The sequence below is a fragment of the Embiotoca jacksoni genome, unplaced genomic scaffold, assembly GCF_022577435.1.
Source record: "Embiotoca jacksoni isolate LCO1_2020_lvr unplaced genomic scaffold, fEmbJac1.0.p SCAF_65, whole genome shotgun sequence".
Classification (NCBI taxonomy): Eukaryota; Metazoa; Chordata; class Actinopteri; family Embiotocidae; genus Embiotoca; species Embiotoca jacksoni.
Window position 1 is genome coordinate 840913 of NW_027185420.1, and position 19216 is coordinate 860128.

Below are 19216 nucleotides of genomic sequence, written 5' to 3' on the forward strand. Positions count from 1 at the left end.
GTGTTTCCTCTGACGATGTGTTTCCTCCTCCGATGCGTTTCCTCTGACAATGTGTTTCCTCCTCCAATGTGTTTCCTCCGATGATGTGTTTCCTCTGACGATGTGTTTCCTCCTCCAATGAGTTTCCTCCTCCGATGATGCGTTTCCTCCGACGATGTGTTTCCTCCTCCGATGATGTGTTTCCTCCTCCGATGCGTTTCCTCCTCCGATGAGTTTCCTCCTCCGATGTGTTTCCTCCTCCGATGCGTTTCCTCCTCCGATGAGTTTCCTCCTCCGATGCGTTTCCTCCGACGATGCGTTTCCTCCTCCGATGAGTTTCCTCCGACGATGCGTTTCCTCCGACGATGCGTTTCCTCCGACGATGCGTTTCCTCCTCCGATGAGTTTCCTCCGACGATGCGTTTCCTCCGACGATGCGTTTCCTCCGACGATGCGTTTCCTCCGACGATGCGTTTCCTCCTCCGATGCGTTTCCTCCTCCGATGCGTTTCCTCCTCCGATGTGTACTGGCGTGATAAAGCCTCGACTGTTGTGCGCCTCCATTTGAAACTCGTTCTTCTGCTACTTTAAACATCTTCGTTGGTAGCTGTAGTTCCTATGGCAACGGGGGAGAGTATCCCAGGCAGAGGGAGGAGCATAAAAAAAGTCCCACAAAACAAAGTTATAGGACTTCAAAAGTTTCTCAGTTCCTCCCATGTGGACACAATGAAAAAGAGGGGAAAGTATCCTTCCAGTGAAGCAGTATTTAGATGGCGTGTTCAACTAAATCAACCTGCAGTCATTGATCACCTGTTAGAAATATGGCTGTGCTTCAAGTTCCCAGCAGAACATTGCTGACTCAGCAGCGTCGGTGGGAAACGTGGCGTCAGAACTGCCCTGCATCCACTTTGCAGAAACTGATGTATCCAAAGTTCAATCAGGCGGATCAAAAAACGATCCCGGCTTCATCGCCGGTACGTAATTTACTAAACAAAGAAGGCAGGACGGCGTTCAGCAGCAGTCCTACCGAAAGAGTCGAGAGGATGAGTGAACCACTTCTCAGGAGAGGGAACAAGGCCGAACGCTTGGTGGGGAAGGACACGGCAGAGGTTCAGTGGATGATGGAGAAGAGTTGTGTTGACTGATGAATCCAGATATACATCAATGAAAAGGACGTCCGACTGGATGCAATATGTTTCTGGAAGTTATTTAAAACGTAGTAAACGCGCCGCTTTGTCACTTTTTAACTCGACCTGAACCTACAATATGTCCTGACATCCAAACCAAGTTATTAGTCGGCCCGTGAAGACCACCGACCCCACAGGAGGGTGAAGCCCGTGGAGCAGGTCCAGCTGGCTCTGGGTAGATCACACTTCTATTGCACACAAACCTGTTTTTTGAGGTCACATAAACTTTGACCGCAAAATTCATCAGTTAATCCTTTCAAACAAGGGTTTCAGTACTATTTCTTTAAGTACCAGTTTGCACGTGCCAGGTTAAGTTGTGGCTTTGTTTCTAAGGTTGCGTAACCACTGTGGTGGAAAGTTTACACAATAATACTGCATATATCCGTTGTTTCGAAGTCAAAAAAATATAGAAAAATACTTTTGTCAACAGCTGTTCGTGATAACTCATTTAAACCTATACTTTTCACAACACGTTCCTGCAAATATTTCACAATAAAAGCCTTGTTAAGAATTGAAAGTGTTCCGTCCACACTGATATGTTAAACTGCTTTTCATTTTAAATGGATACAGGAAGTAAGTTCAACCGTACACCATATGTGATATAAACCTGGGTTTCCCAAGGGAACATTTGTGTCAAATTTCAAGAAGGTCCCTTTAGACATTTCCAAGATATCACTTTTAAAAGGCAAAATATGGATTCAAGGGAATATAACAATAGAAATTTCATCAGGTAATAAAACTGACAGATTGACTTGCAATAAAACGTACGTTACAGCCTATAACAGAATATCGCCTGGAGATTTGTTAAAGCACAGGCTCAATGATTTCCCAACAATGTCTGTCTTCAGATTCTTCTGAAAACCTCCCGAAACTGAGAAGTCAGCCTGGAGCAGAAAAATCTGATTTTATAAACGCACTACAACACAGACACGTTGGAGTTCCTCATTTTCTGGTGATTTTCTGCTTTTGGTTCAGAGGGAGTGAATCAAAACGTCCCATCTTCAGCCTGGGACATGAACTGTGTGTTTACTATGTTTCTTCATGGTCCCTGGCAGCAAACACTATAACGCCTACTTAAAAGTGACATTAAGAAACACATAAAACATAAGAAATATCATATATGTGTACGTGGCTGTTATCCAAGTTACATACAAGTTGTTTCACTTTTTATGCAAATATTTCTCTCAAAATTGGCCTGAAACACTAAACTGTAAAAGTAAAAAAGAGATATGGAAGTGTTATCTAGTGATCCCACGTCCTTGATGTGGTGCATACTGTATGGGCTTAATTGACCACGTTATATTCCCCAGCCTGGTCCTCTGGCAGCTAACAAGACACCTTGTTATCCGTTGTGATGTTCAGAAGAAACCTAATTGTCAGAGGAGAAACTAAAAAAGATTGGATATCCAGCAGACCTTCTGGTTTCACTCCTAAACCGAATGCAGAAAAGCACCAGGGAAGCTCTAAATCAGCAGTTTGAGTCTGAAGGATCATTAATGCGACTCGTTGTGTTGTGGTTTGAAACGTAGAGCGACGGCATTAACATTTTCCTGCTCCGAGCTAGATGTTCAGTTTAGTGTTCGGCTGTACAGAAACAAAACCTTCGTTATCTGAAGAGCAGCTGGAGATAGATTTACAACCGGCAGGTCAGGACACTTGTTTTTTTACATGTGTTCATCAGTTGGAAAATTATCAAGCATCTGCCCGAAAATCTGCTGATGATGAGGGTTATTTTGAAATAGTTGAATCATGTCTCACATGAAAGCACGTGTCTATTTCAAGACATGGATTCAAACCACAGACTGTTTATAAAAGAGTTCGTAGCTTCAGGTCTGAAAAATGGATCCGATGCAGAAGTGTCTGAAGCATCGTTAGAAAAAGAGCCACATGGTGACCCGGCATGTTGTTTGTTTTGTTCGTGACGTGCTTCCTTCTTGAGATTAATCGTAATATATAAAGAATCACACTGTCAAATTTTGATTCATTTTGATTTACTAACAAGCAAATTGATTGCCATTAAACTTGGAAGGCAAAGCTGTAGTCCGGTCGTTGGAGTGTCAGTGTGGTGATTACTCAAAACCACGATGCAGAGACCAAAATAATTATCAGATTATTAATAATGAACAATTATTTGGTGTAAACATTTCAGCCCTCGTGTGTGTAGATTTTGTTCTTAAATAAGAAAACCAACCGTTCTTGGTTCACCAAACAAACATTTCAAAGTTGACCTCCACCACTGAAGTTAACATTCGGACACGTCGGCGTTGGGAAGGGAGCGCTGAGCTCTGTCGAGTCAGTAATGGGACAATTTAAGGCAAAGAAAGGAAAGTTCACGTCTGAATTGTACCATATATGAATATGTGGATTATAAAGCCTTCCCCAGGTGTAACGCCTCGTATGATTAATGGCGGACAGGAACTAGTTCCCGCTGCCTCTTACTGCGAGCAGCAACCAGCTCACTGTCATGTTTCATTAATCTTCCTCACCTCTGGTAATATCTCCTGTCTCATCAACGCTGTTACTTTAGACTCGTGAAAAATGTCTCTGCTCTCCATGGAAAAGAGAGCAGAGCTTTTTCTTTCACTTTTGGTCAACTGAGACAGCCGGCGTGAGCAGAACATTACTCACCTGAGGCCTGCAGCGTTTCATCACGTTACACCTCATCTTCTAACACATTTACTCTACAGTTTTATAACTCTGCCTGTCAGAGATAAATCAAACCAGAAATTATGATCAGAATATTTATCACGGAAATTAATATATCGACACGCCCCCAAAAGCAGGTCTTTCTGAATCTTCTTTTCTAATGAATGAGGGATTATTTTCAGATGGACCTCCAGAAAACTAATAAGAAGGAGTGACTTTAGCTAACAACACCGAGATAACTGATGGACACATTTTATTCACTTTGGGTTTGATGAGAGAAGTTGAATGGGAGTCTATGGAGCCGGAGGCTTTTTGGAGCCGACCTCTAGTGGCACTCGCTGGTATTGCAGCTGAAGACACTTCAGTTTTCAGACCTGAAGCTTCGTCCACTTTTCTGTCCTCACTGCTCCACTGCAGCTCGTCCCGTCTGTCTGCTGCAGCGCTGCAACTACTAACTCTGTCCTTCTACATCGAGCTTCTCTTGGATAAAAGCCAGCGGTCATGAAATGTTTAAGGTCTGACAAGTGAAAAGCAGTCACGAGACATTTGTTTACCCTCGTTCAGACGGGAAAAAACAGCTCTTCACCTGTTAACTGACACGAGTGCTATAATTACAGCCGACACGGGGATTCTGCTGTGACTACACGCTACACGTGATCACATGTTTCTCTGCGTGTGTTGTTGTTTTCTGAGAAACATCACACTGTAAAAATAGGAGAGACGTGAGAGCTGCTTTTAACCATGTTAACATGGACACACACACACACACACACACACACTTATACACACACACACACACACACACACACACACACACACACACACACACACACACACACTCCCAGGCAGTGTGTCCCAGAGTGAGTCTACATGTGTGTGTGTGGACGCGACAGATTAATGAAGGAAAATCAGACAATCGGATGTTACTATGATACCGCTGCTCCCTCTGCTCCCCCTCTCTCCCATCCTCCTCCTCCTCCTCCTCCTCCTCCTTCTCCTCCTCCGCCACCTCCAATTCTCACACAATACCCCATAATGACAACGGGAACAAAGTTTTTTTGAAATTTTTGTAAATCTATTAAAAATCAAAAACTATAATATAATATACATGTACTGTACATAAGTATTCACAGCCTTTGCCATGACACTCAACATTGAGCTCAGCTGCTTCCTGTTTCCACTGATCATCCTTCAGATGTTTCTACAACTTGATTACAGTCCACCTGGTAAATTCAGTTGATTGGACATGATTTGGAAAGACACACACCGTCTATATAAGGTCCCACAGTTGACATGTCAGAGCACAAACCAAGACATGAAGTCCAAAGAATCATCTGTAGACCTCTGAGACAGGATTGTATGGAGGTTCAGATCTGGGGAAGGGTACAGAAACATTTCTGTAGCATTGAAGGTCCCAATGAGCACAGTGGCCTCCATCATCTGTAAATGGAAGAAGTTTGAACCACCAGGACTCTTCCTAGAGTCGGCCGCCCGGCCAAACTGAGCGATCGGGGGAGAAGGGCCTTAGTCAGGGAGGTGACCAAGAACCCGATGGTCACTCTGACAGAGCTCCAACGTTGCTCTGTGAAGAGAGGAGAACCTTCCAGAAGGACAACCATCTCTGCAGCACTCCACCAAGCAGGCCTGTATGGTAGAGTGACCAGACGGAAGACACTCCTCAGTAAAAGGAACATGACAGCCCACCTGGAGTTTACCAAAAGGCACCTGAAGGACTGTCAGACCAGGAGAAACTAAATTCTCTGGTTTGATGAAACAAAGATTGAACTCTTTGGCCTGAATGCCGAGCGTCATGTTTGGAGGAAACCAGGCAGCGCTCATCACCTGACCAACACCATCTCTACAGTGAAGCATGGTGGTGGCAGCATCATGCTGTGGGGATGTTTTTCAGCAGCAGGAACTGGGAGACTAGTCGGGATGGAGGGAAAGATGAATGCAGCGATGTACAGAGACATCCTTGATGAAAACCTTCTCCAGAGCGCTCTGGACCTCAGACTGGGGCGAAGGTTCATCTTCCAACAGGACAACGACCCGAAGCACACAGCCAAGATAACAAAGGAGTGTCTTCGGGACAACTCTGTGAATGTCTTTGAGAGGCCCAGGCAGAGCCCAGACTTGAACCCGATTGAACATCTCTGGAGAGATCTGAAGATGTCTGAGCACCGACGCTCCTCATCCAACCTGATGGAGCTTCAGAGGTCCTGCAAAGAAGAACGGGAGAAACTGCCCAAGAATAGAAGCCAAGCTTGTAGCATCATACTCAAAAAGACTTGAGGCTGTAATTTCTGCCAAAGGTGCTTCAACAAAGTATTGAGCAAAGACTGTGAATACTTATGTACGTGTTATATTTTCATTCTTTATTTTTAACAGATTTTCAAAAATTTTAAACAAAAATGTTTCACGTTGTCATTATGGGATATTGTGTGTAGAATTTTGAGGAAAAAAAATGATTTAATCCATTTTGGAATAAATCTGTAATATAACAAAATGTGGAAAAAGTGAAGCGCTGTGAATACTTTCCGGATGGACTGTAAATGTTCTTGTTAAACAGGCCTTACGCGATGGTCACAATTTAAACCAGCTTTAGTTTATATTGTTTTTAAACATGATTTCTGAGTGTTTAGTTTGCTAAACGTTTTCCGCGCTCAGATATCTGCTTGCAGAATGCTTGTCATAAAGAAGCATTCTGGACTGGATGAAAGGTGCCGACCTCAGCAAAACTAAAATACTGTGGCGACAGCTGAGCACGACATCTTGTATTCACGAAGGTTATGTTCAATTTGGTTGAAACTATTTCAGAACAATCTTTTTGAAATTCAGACTGTGGCATGAAAAGTGAGGCTGATGCGAAAGTGCCTTAAAGTGTAATACCACCGACAGCCAGCAGGGGTCGGCTCCAAAAAAGGCTCCAGCTTCATAGACTCAAGTTCAACTCCTCTCATAAAATAAAAATCTCATATTTTTTCCCCCAATATTCATAATAGTTCCATTCGCTGAAGTCACTCCTTATTAGTTTTCTGGTGAACCATAAATATTCCATCATTAATTAAAGGTTAGGCTTTAAAAAGCTGTATGTTGGGGGGGGCGTGTCTGTTTGATTGACAGGCCTGTGATATAAAATCGCCAATTTCAGAGCAAATGGACTGACGGGTATTTTTCTACAGTTTACTGTCTGGGATTAATAATAAAGGTGCAATTCAAGTAAAAGGAAAGGGATCATAACAACAGCACCAACTGTGATCTTCATACACAGCATACAACGTACATATCACTGCTGTTATAAATAAATATAATAATACGAGTGTGTTATCAGTATGATACCATCCTTTAAGAGATAAATATGTATATAAAGATAAATATAAATAGATATTCCTGAAAAACACTCAGTTTAAACTGCATGTAATTTAATGAGATCCTCCCTCATCAATCTGAGCACTGAACAATGATGGACAGTGGATTCATCATAATTAGCATCCCACCAGCGTTTCTATTGCATGTGGTCTACAGTGAGTGTTTCCATGAAAGTAGGTCAGCCCTCACAATGTTCTTGCTTCTTCCAGGGAGATATTTGGCAGCTATTTCAGACTGACTCAACACTGCGAAAGGCTTCCAGAGCGTCTGAAAATATATGTTAAACAGCCCGTGAACCCGGAGAGCGTCGGAGAGTGATCAAAGTGCTGCGGAGGGAAAGAAATGCGACGCTGTCAGCGGCTGACATCACGTCCTGCCGGCGACGCCGCAGATCGAGCACATTAGCTGCAAATAAAAAAAGTCCAGGAAGCTAAACACCAGCAGTGTATGTTAAATATAACACACATATATATATATATATGTGTGTTATATATAACATATTATATATATATTATATATATATTATATATAACATGTTATATATAATATATATATATATATATGTTATATACAACATATATATATATCATCATATATATATATATATGTTATATATAACATACACCGTCTGACATGCATGTTTCCTCCACCTGATGCAGCACTTGTTGCTTCCTGGTTCATATATGATCTCAGGAGAAAGAGGTCGGTGCAGCACGCATCACTCAAATCACACACTTCATCTAGCAACCACGCAATCATCAGTTTATAGAGCATAAAAAAACATCATTTAACAAAATAGATGTTCGGCCTTTCTTTCAGCCTAATAATTTGTTAGTATCTATTATTTAGCCTTACCTGACTGTATTTATTATTATTTATTATTTGGGTTTACCTGACTGTATTTATTATTATTTATTATTTATTATTTAGCCTTACCTGACTGTATTTGTTATTATTTATTATTTGGGTTTACCTAACTGTATTTATTATTATTTATTATTTAGCCTTACCTGACTGTATTTATTATTATTTATTATTTGGGTTTACCTAACTGTATTTATTATTATTTATTATTTGGGTTTACCTGACTGTATTTATTATTATTTATTATTTATTATTTAGCCTTACCTGACTGTATTTATTATTATTTATTATTTAGCCTTACCTGACTGTATTTATTATTATTTATTATTTGGGTTTACCTGACTGTATTTATTATTATTTATTATTTAGCCTTATATGGGTGGGTGGGTGGTAACTAACCGGAAGTTGTTCATTCAAACCTGAAATTGATATGGGTTGATGAAAAATTCTATGATTTACTAGGAAACTATTTATAGAATTTTAATTTTTTTTATTTATAAAAGTTGCTGAATTTATTGTTATTGTTGAACAATCGTGAGAAAAAAAATTAATAGATTATTAACATAGCAACAGTTTTCACTTTATATTCTTGGTTTTAAAGACACCTTTATTATTATTATTATTATTATTATTATTATTATTATTATTATGATACCGTTACGCGAGAGCTGCAGCTGTAATTTATAAGTCGGCGCAGCAGCAGGTGGAGATGATTGACAGCTCCGAGTTCACCTGAGATCCTCTCACTGTGTTTTTCCTGCATTAGGCAGACTGACGTCAGTCTCAGAAAGCAGTGACATTTGAAAAATGTAAACATAATTAAATATAAAAAAAAGTGCACCTTCCGATATTTCCCAGCTACTCTGAGAAAAAGAACAAGCAAACACTTGTTGATAATGAGAGGACGTGTTGCATCTGCCGATGAATTCGCAGTCGCCGCGGCAACATGGATGGAGGGAGAGAGAGAGAGAGAGAGAGAGAGAGAGAGAGGGAGGGAGACTGAGAGAGAGAGAGATTATTATATGATCTATTATCTATTAATTTGGAGAAAACTACGTCCTGATCAGGATCACAGAGATTTTTGGATCTGACTGTTATCTGACTTCTTCAGTTCAAACAGACTGAATCGGCGTCGGAGGCTTCAACCTATTTGTGGGGGTCGTTGGTGAACCCAAGGTCGTTAAGGTCACAGGAGTCACGATGAAGTGTGAATTTATGTGACGGTTAATTGTTCATTTTTCATATTTAATATCCAAAATGTGAACAAACACACGCTAAGAAACGACTTGAACGGCGCCCTCTTGTGGCTTCCAGCCCTCGATGTTGCGTTACCGCCACCTGCTGACGGGAGTAACACATTACAACCAGGTGTACCAGTAACTTCCTGGTTACACAAATTCAAATAATTGAATATCGAAATGGAGTTCAGTCATTGGACGTTCTCTCGTTTCCTCATTTGAACTTCAATTTAAAATAGAAAACAAGTTTCTGAAATGAATCATTTTCTGATTTCAGACCCTCATTTGAACATGAAAACAACGTGCGACGGACGGATTCCCGCTGAGTCGGCAGTTCTTACCTCCTCCGGAGCGGCGGGGGGGTCGAACCTGCCGGCGCAGACCAGGAAGGAGTCGGGCTGCGGTTTGCTGCTCTTCACCTCGGGGTCGTCGCCCAGGACGACGTGGTCGAACCGAGCGAAGAAGTCCTCGTGTCGGCTCGTCTTCATCGCGAACGTGGCGCCGGCCGAGCTGGTCGCCACGGCGATGGGGATGTTGTGCTTCTGCAGATGCCGCACGAGTTTCTCCACGCCTGGTGGTGCACATGATGCGACATTAAAACCGGGCTAATAAAGCTGCTTCAAATCGCACGGTTGAGTTCAGTCTGGAGAAGCTGTGATGAAACGTCAACACACGACTTCACTTTCTCTGTTTGGGTGTAAAACAGAAAAACAAAGAAACACTGCGAGACGTGAACAGTGAGAGCGACGCAACGACTCCCCTGTTCGATCTCTTGAAGCAGCCTTTAACTACTTCAGCCCCTCCAGCACAGCACAACTATCTGGTCATTTTTGTGATCAAAAATGTTTGAATTTGTGGAGTTTTAAGTGAGTTTTTTTGCACTTAAATTGCAATAATTACAAAAAATTGCAAGTTGAGGAATTTGTATTTAATTGTTTCAAGACACCTGCCTGATAAAGATTCATATGTAATCACTTCATTTAACAATAAGCACATTGCAAACGATATATTTTAAAGATAAGAGCACGTTTCCCACGACGCCTGAGTTTTGTTTGGAAACACTACTTTACAGGTTTTATGATGCTGTAATACTTTCAGCAGAGTTTCTGTTGACGACATTTCTTTGCAGAAAAATGTATTAAATGTTGCTAAATTTCAAGCTCCCGCGAATATTTAAATGTGGTTAATTATTGCGATTGATTTCCTGGAGTGACTGATTATTAGTTGATCAGATTTCTGCCCCGAAATCAGAAATCAGCACATCACACAGCAGGACAGATCTGAGGCCTCATCCACCCACACCCACATTTAACGTGACAGTTGTCATGGTGACCATTGAAAAGTTTAGTTCCCAGGGGAACCCTGAAGCTGAAGATGGTGCGGTGTCACCGGGGACGATTCAGCCCTCGTCTGTCCAACAGCTGATCAACTTTCTAATCCTCCGAGGACACAAAGAGTTCACAGACATGAGAAGAAGAATCTCCTGAGGTCTGACAGGGCTGAACTACGGCAGAGCGTTGGGGACAAAATAAGAGACAAAATGTTGAGATAAAGGGATATTTCTGTGATGGAGAAACTGATTTTAGTTTTAAGTTTGAAAGCTGTTTGAAATCCTGGATTGATGATGAATCCTCCTTCAGAAGACATTTTACAAAATGCTTCTTTTAGCTGCTCCATATTTAATCATTCTGCTTCTTTTTTTTCTTTCATCTTTTGCTTTACATGTACTATTTACACAATGTGTAGTTTTAAGTTATTTTACTTTATTCTTTTCAGCCTTGTTAAATTGGGAACATCATGTAAACACGTTTTTATAAAAAATGTTCACACAAAAAAAAAAATGCAAAGAATAAAGTTGAAATTATTTTTCACAGAATAAAATTACATCAAGATTAAAGTTGAATTTTTGAGAATAAGTCAACAGAACTTGCTTTGCGCATGTGGTTGTAAAAAGTAAATGTTTTGTGTTTAGTAACGAGGAAATTACGTCTCTCTTAGTGTATAAACACATTTTGGTAAACAGTATCGACACTTTGAATAAATTGCGCTGGAAATTGCATCTGCTGAAAAGGAGAAACTGTGAAATAACATGTGGGAAACAAAAACATCGTGAACAAAGCAAAATATGTTTCACATTTTCAGTAAACAGCTTTTTGCTTCGATGACATCTTTGCACTCTTTTAGTAACTTAATGAGGTCGTCACCGGATTTTCAGTTAACAGGTGGATTTTATGTTGAGCAGCTTTTATAGTGAAAATCAGTCAACCTGATGACGAGGAACTACAGTCCATCATCAACGGGTGGATTGAAGAGTTCTCAGCAGCAGAAATCAGCAGCAGCAGCTCAGAGTAGAAAACACAAAAACCACTTGTCAGAAACATGTCAACATCAGCAGGCTGCAGGAATCAGTGGAGGCGGAGCAGATCCACTGAACCAAACACATACTTGTATGTGGAATAAAGAATAAAAAAGGACAAACTGTGCAGTAAAGCAATATTCAATATGAAAACAGTCGCTGCCGTGTCAATAATGACGTTAAAACATCACCTCCAGTGTAATATTATGATTATACAAGTTCCCACTAAATAAAATATGTAATCTAAATGGAGCGACCAAAAAGGAGCAAAACAGATGGCTTATTTAATAGAACTATAACAAGTAGAAACTACATTATTTTACATGTATGAAATTCTATTCTAATTCTATATTCTCATTGAGGAGGTGGAGGGATATTTGTAGTGATGCTGATTTGAGCACAGTTGACCAATCAGATCTCTGGGGGCGGAGCTACTGGTTGTGTAATAAAACAATAAGGAACATAATTAAAAACACAATACAGCTGTATAATACCTGACAGGTCAAATCTACTGTAGGAACCGCCAATGAACACCAAGCTGATGATGTCATGAATAAACATAATCATAAAACAGCTCCTATACATTCATATCAGCTGATGTCACCTTGACAACCAGCGTTTTCTGAATAAGATGGTTTTTAATTATAACTCCATGATGAAGTCACTTGTTAGACTGCTGCACCATCTTCTTTTACAGCATCTGTTATTGTGCTTTTCTCTCTTATTTTATTATAAGAAGAATCCTCACTCACTCAGAAATGGCACAACAACACACACACACGCACACACGCACACACACACACACACACACACACACACACACACACTCTCACACACACACACACACACACAGAAGGAGCAGCAGCCCACACAGGAGCTGATGAAAGAAAACCCAGCTGGGTGTCAGTGAGAGTCTGAAACGTGGCCGGTGACCGGTGACCCGGTGACCCGGTGGCCGGTGACCGGTGACCCGGTGACCCGGTGGCCGGTGACCGGTGACCCGGTGACCCGGTGGCCGGTGACCGGTGACCCGGTGGCCGGTGACCCGGTGGCCGGTGATCAGGTTACCTGGCAGGAGGCAGGCCGACGGGAAGATCCTCTCCTGGATCCGCCTGGTTTCGACCAGGAGCTCCTCGGCTGTCATCGGGAGCTCCAGAGCGTCCCGGATGAACCGGGCCGCGTCCAGAGCTTTCTTCCCCATCACCGACGACTTCACGGCCCACGTGTACTGCTTTCCGAAGCGGTCGCACACTTCCTGGAAGGACACGGTGTAAAGACGCTCCGTGTCTGAGAATCCGAAAACAGGGAAGGAAAAGATGCAGAGCTTTCACTGAATGTCATTCAGGATGAAATATGAACATATGACAGGAACAAACACCAGTGGGATGTAACCAGACACCTGGCCTGATTAAACGTGTAAACATTACATCATAAAGTTCAAATATAGTTGAAATGACTGACCAGACGTGTTGAACCAAGAACAGTCCACGACGGGGCTGTTTTATCAAACCAAACCTCATTGAAACATAAGGGGATTTTTGGCAGCCAGGCTTGGAAAACCATATATAATAATCAGGCTAAATATAATCTGTATTAAGGTAGTCATTAATTGATCATCTTTAATTCGGCACATAGTTCATTACAATAGAGTTTCCAGCCGTCAGTAAAATCGGAACTTTTGAAGTGGGTCACCGCTCGGTGGTTAGCCGAAAATAAGTTACCGGACAGCCATCTGCAGCAATGCTTAACGCTGATTTTATACGTTTGTAGCGAAAGAATATATTTGAAATATGTGCCGAATTGACTAATACACCATAACGGATCAGTCATGTTATGGGATGCTCGAGGAGACACGTGGTTTTCGTTTTATGCGAAGACATTGTGAACATGTACTTTTTTCAAAGGAGTTCGGAGGACACAAAATGAGTTGCTCGAAGTCGTCTGACAGAAGCGAAACCACAAGATATAAAACATGAAGTCGGATTTGGTACCTAACAACAATCCGTCCATGTCGAAGAGCACATGGCTCACGGGCGCGTAGCTGCTGGACACAGACATGTTTCTCTCAGGAGTTTACTTCCGCGTTTAATATGATGGCAAATAAAAACTAACGCATAAATGTATTGCGTAACAGAAAAAGCTGTTAATATGATGTTTCTTCTAGTATTAACATCAACTAAAGATTCTACACATTTTCGTACCAGATTAGAAGGCTAATGTTAAAACTACGTGGATTATTTTAGTTTAAAATCAGCTTTATTCTGTTCAGGGATGCTCTTTGGTCGACCCCGCGCTAGGGCTTCTGGGAAACGAAGTCCAAACTGACGTCCTCCGGATGTGATGACGTTTTCAGAGTTTGAAGGATTTGTTTTGTGTAACGTCTCAACAATCTTACTAATTGTGATCAAAACTACAAAAACAAAAGAAGTTGCATTTTGTTACTCAGATTTTACAAATACACAAGTCTGATAAGGAACAATGAAATAAAAACTACAAAATTAGTATTTGTTATCTTGAAGGTGACTTCATTCCTCAATTATTGGTTTGTTTATGTCCAGAAACATATTGCTTCCTTTTGTGGAAGTTCAACAATGTAACATAATAACTTGGAAATTGAATTGAAAATGTACATACATCTTTTGTCCCGCCTACTTCGTGACCAACTTATAATCAAATATAACAGTTAACTTAGGTTTTAAATTTACTTTTTGGGGGTATGATTTTGTTGAAATATATCTCACGTAATTAATAAAACACTTAATTTAATCAACATATTTTAAATAATAATGATTTTGCACTGAAATTGTGTCCTATAACATGCACACAACCCTGTTACTGAAGTTATCGAGTCTGGCAAAGGAAGAGAAAAAATATGAGACAGAGGAAATTACATCTTCAAACCTTTTGGGATAAGATATATGAATTTCTATATTTTCTTGCTTTATGAGCCTGTTACTTTATAGAGTAGCGTGTCTGTATATTTAACAGAATTTAAACGTATGACTGTATTTCACATAATATAATTTAAACTGTGTTTAAACCCTGTTCACATCATTTTCAGTGGATTAGCAGACATTTTCTAAACCTCTCATTGTTTTCTTCAGAGTGGTGGCGTGCCGCTGAGAAGCGGAGGCGCCGCCACGCTCGGTGTGATGCTGATGAACAGAGGAGATAGCGGCACTTACAAAACAAGACAGAGGAGGAAAGATGTGAAAACTGTGAAGAAGAAAAGGCGAAGACGGCAGCGTGAGAGAAGCTCTGAAGGGGAGTCACGGCAGGAAATTAGAGACTTTTACGAAAGTTAAGCTGCGAAGAGCTCTGTGATGAGTTCCTGTCTGTTACAGTGAAGTCCAGTCTTACTATATTTTAATCTTAGTCCTTTATTAGCTGTTTAAATATTGAAAATAAGGAGAACGGACCAAAATGTCCTCATTTTTAGTTCCTACATGGGTCAAACTGCAAAAGCACTACATTTCCCGTAATGCAAATCACTAGCATATTATCTGTATATTAAAGTGTTCCTAACTTCTGTAAGATGGTTCTGATCCAGAAGTGTCTTCAGCTGCAATACCAGCGAGTGCCACTAGAGGTCGACTCCAAAAAGCCTCCGGCTCCATCGACTCCCATTCAACTTCTCTCATCAAATCCAAAGTGAATAAAATGTGTCCATCAGTTATCTCGGTGTTGTTAGCTAAAGTCACTCCTTCTTATTAGTTTTCTGGAGGTCCATCTGAAAATAATCCCTCATTCATTAGAAAAGAAGATTCAAGAAGACCTGTTTTTGGGGGCGTGTCTGTTTGATTGACAGGCCTGTGGTGCAGTCAGGTTACAGCTATCGGTGGGCGGGACGTAGTATCGTCAGGTTTCCGATCAGATCGGTCAGATCCACCTCTGGCTCCTCCCCCAGCTCGTCCAAATATGGTCACTTCCTGCTCCAAACCGCTCCGAACTAGCAAAGATGGTGACGGACAGAATCTGAACTGGAGGCTTCATAACGTTCACAAACCAATGATGACATCACTATGACATCACCAGGGTTGTTGTCTCAGACCTCCACAGCCTCGGCTTCGGTAACCGTGACAACTGATTTCATGTTTAACATTACTGAAGGTCCATTTCAGCCAACACGTCACTGACGGACACTTTTAAACCTCCTGAATGACAAATGTTGTTAAAACTCCGTCTCAACTCAAAGACTGTTTCCAGCGCCGCCACATCCGTCTGATAATTGGAGGGTGTACGTTAACAGAGTTTGTCTTGTTAGTGGGAAAGAGACGTCAGGGGAAGCGGAGACGCCCGGAACCAGGACGAGCTAATGAGCCGATGGATCTCAGGTCTAATTGGGGGGCGGTGGGAGCGAAGCGGAGGCTGCGAGTCCTGTTGAGTGTCAGATCGTGTAGTTTAGAGGATCGTTGAGACGGACCGAGGGCGGCAACACTAAGTGGGAGCAGAAACCCAGTTTCTGTCTGCAGAGGCACTAAAGGAAAAAGAAAAACACAATTTCCTGATGAAACATTTCAAATTTTTTGGTTTGTAACTTTGATGAAACAACAAAAATGGAGTCTTCTTTTTTAGCAGATCATGAGTGAAAAAAAGAAATAAAAAAAGATGATAAGCCTGCTGATTTCTTCTGATCCCACAAATCAAGTCAACAACAGGAGGATGACAGTGTGGAAGAAGCTGTGAAGCGAGCCTGGAGCGACACTCGGCTGTCTGACTGAAACTCTGTGTCTGTAGATATAAATAGTGAAGTGGTGAAAATCCCAGTCGGTTCGTTCTCACATCTCCCTGCAGAGACGCTCCGTGCTTTATGTTCGCTGAGATCCAACATGTACACGTCCTTCATCACAGTCCAGGTGTTCCAGCTGTGATATGATGGATGATTCACAGTTTACTTCATTAAATGTGGAATTAAACCTATAAAACCCAAATTCCCCTTTTTAATCTTCTTATATTGTAAAACACACTTTCCAAACAAGTTGGGACGCTGTTTAAAATGTAATTAAAAACAAAATGCAATGACTTGAAAATCCCATAAAACTATATTTCATTGAAAATAGACCAAAGACAACATATGAAATGTTGAAATGTTTTGTGAAAAATATATACTCGTTTTGAATTTGATGCCAGCAACATTTAAAAAAACAAAAAAACAAGACAGGAAAAGTTGTGTAACGCTAAAAAACAAACACCTGACGGAACATCTCAACTAATCAAATCAGTAGAATAAACAGAGCATTTGAGAGTGTGTGAGCAGTGAAGGTGGGGAGAGGTTAATCAGTCTGGGAGCAAAAAAAGATCTGAGAATAATGTTCCTCAACAGAAAATGACAAACAATTAGTGGATTTCTTCATAATATCGTTAAAAGATTCAGAGAATCTGGAGACCGTCATCTTCAGGCCCTCAGACAGCACTGCATTAAAAACAAACAGAACCTGATGATGTCACAGGAGAGAACCTGATGATGTCACAGAAGAGAACCTGATGACGTCATAGGAGAGAACCTGATGATGTCACAGAAGAGATCTGATGATGTCACAGAAGAGATATGATGATGTCACAGGAGAGAACCTGATGATGTCACAGAAGAGAACCTGATGACATCATAGGAGAGAACCTGATGATGTCACAGAAGAGATCTGATGATGTCACAGAAGAGATATGATGATGTCACAGGAGAGAACCTGATGATGTCACAGAAGAGAACCTGATGATGTCACAGGAGAGAATCTGATGATGTCACAGAAGAGATCTGATGATGTCACAGGAGAGAATCTGATGATGTCACAGAAGAGAACCTGATGATGTCACAGAAGAGAACCTGATGATGTCACAGAAGAGAATCTGATGATGTCACAGAAGAGAACCTGATGATGTCACAGAAGATAATCTGATGATGTCACAGAAGAGAATCTGATGATGTCACAGCAGAACCGTAGAAGTTTGCAGTTCAACGCTGCTGAAGACAATGGAGCCACAGAACAAGACAACAGGGGGACGTCTCAACATACTGGAGCTGCTGGAATTAATGACAACGGGTCCAGGTGAGACAACATGTCCTCTGATTGACAGCAGCAGTGATGAGTCAGCAGATGAACACCTTCGAGGTCCATAATAAGGATTCAGATGGAGTCCAGTGTTTTTTATCCATCAGTCCTTTGTGACTTTCACATCTTTGCACTTGCAAATGCAAGACAGAAGCTGTTCTGACATCTGTCTTTTGTCTGAAAGCTATTTTCATGCCCGGTAAAAAGTATCTCTGACATATGTTGATATGAACAATAAACCAGCAACCTCAGTCGTATCCGTTTTGATTTATAATACTGGGGAATAACAAGAAAAAGCATCCTCATACGGTACCTCTAAAGGAACTACTACTAATAAACAGCAGGTTGTAGCGTTTGAAATGTGCACACGATCTGTCAGTGTTTCTCGGAAATATTTAATTAGTGGAGGTGTTCAGGTGCCAGCCGTGTGGAGAGAAGCTGTGTAGGAGGACGATCCGCTGCTCGTTAGGCTGACCAGCAGGAAACAGCAGCGAACGCACTTCTATACACTTCGGTTTATTTATACAGCAGCTCATCATCAGGGAAAGACCTCAGTGTTATCAAGACAAACACAACGGTCTGCACATCAACTCTGTTGGAGGTTTCTTCCTGTTAAAGAGAGTTTTTCCTTCCTTCTGTTGGAGGTTTTTCTTCCTGTTAAAGAGAGTTTTTCCTTCCTTCTGTTGGAGGTTTTTCTTCCTGTTAGAGAGAGTTTTTCCTTCCGTCTGTTGGAGGTTTTTCTTCCTGTTAAAGAGAGTTTTTCCTTCCTTCTGTTGGAGGTTTTTCTTCCTGTTAGAGAGAGTTTTTCCTTCCTTCTGTTGGAGGTTTTTCTTCCTGTTAAAGAGAGTTTTTCCTTCCTTCTGTTGGAGGTTTTTCTTCCTGTTAAAGAGAGTTTTTCCTTCCTTCTGTTGGAGGTTTTTCTTCCTGTTAAAAGAGAGTTTTTCCTTCCTTCTGTTGGAGGTTTTTCTTCCTGTTAGAGAGAGTTTTTCCTTCCTTCTGTTGGAGGTTTTTCTTCCTGTTAAAAGAGAGTTTTTCCTTCCTTCTGTTGGAGGTTTTTCTTCCTGTTAAAAGAGAGTTTTTCCTTCCTTCTGTTGGAGGTTTTTCTTCCTGTTAGAGAGAGTTTTTCCTTCCTTCTGTTGGAGGTTTTTCTTCCTGTTAAAAGAGAGTTTTTCCTTCCTTCTGTTGGAGGTTTTTCTTCCTGTTAGAGAGAGTTTTTCCTTCATTCTGTTGGAGGTTTTTCTTCCTGTTAAAAGAGAGTTTTTCCTTCCTTCTGTTGGAGGTTTTTCTTCCTGTTAGAGGGAGTTTTTCCTTCCTTCTGTTGAAGGTTTTTCTTCCTGTTAAAGAGAATTTTTCCTTCCTTCTGTTGGAGGTTTTTCTTCTTGTTAGAGAGTTTTTCCTTCCTTCTGTTGGAGGTTTTTCTTCTTGTTAGAGAGTTTTTCCTTCCTTCTGTTGGAGGTTTTTCTCCCTTAAAGAGGATTTTTGTTCCTCCTACTTTACGTGTGAATTGTTGAATTGTTGGTTTCTCTATATGA

At 41.1% G+C, this 19216-nt stretch overlaps 1 protein-coding gene across 1 annotated transcript in view; it reads right to left on the bottom strand.

Annotated features, from left to right (window-relative positions):
- The window catches only part of pudp (pseudouridine 5'-phosphatase), a 29001-nt gene extending 15292 nt beyond the window's left edge, over window positions 1-13709 (bottom strand). The window contains exons 1-3 of the mRNA XM_069175264.1: window positions 13629-13709; window positions 12706-12924; window positions 9623-9852 (exon numbers count right to left, since the gene is read on the bottom strand). Of these exons, the coding sequence (XP_069031365.1) occupies window positions 9623-9852; window positions 12706-12924; window positions 13629-13695 (516 nt within the window). The 5' untranslated portion in view covers window positions 13696-13709. The remainder of the gene's footprint in view (window positions 1-9622; window positions 9853-12705; window positions 12925-13628) is intronic.
- Window positions 13710-19216: the final 5507 nt, after the last annotated feature.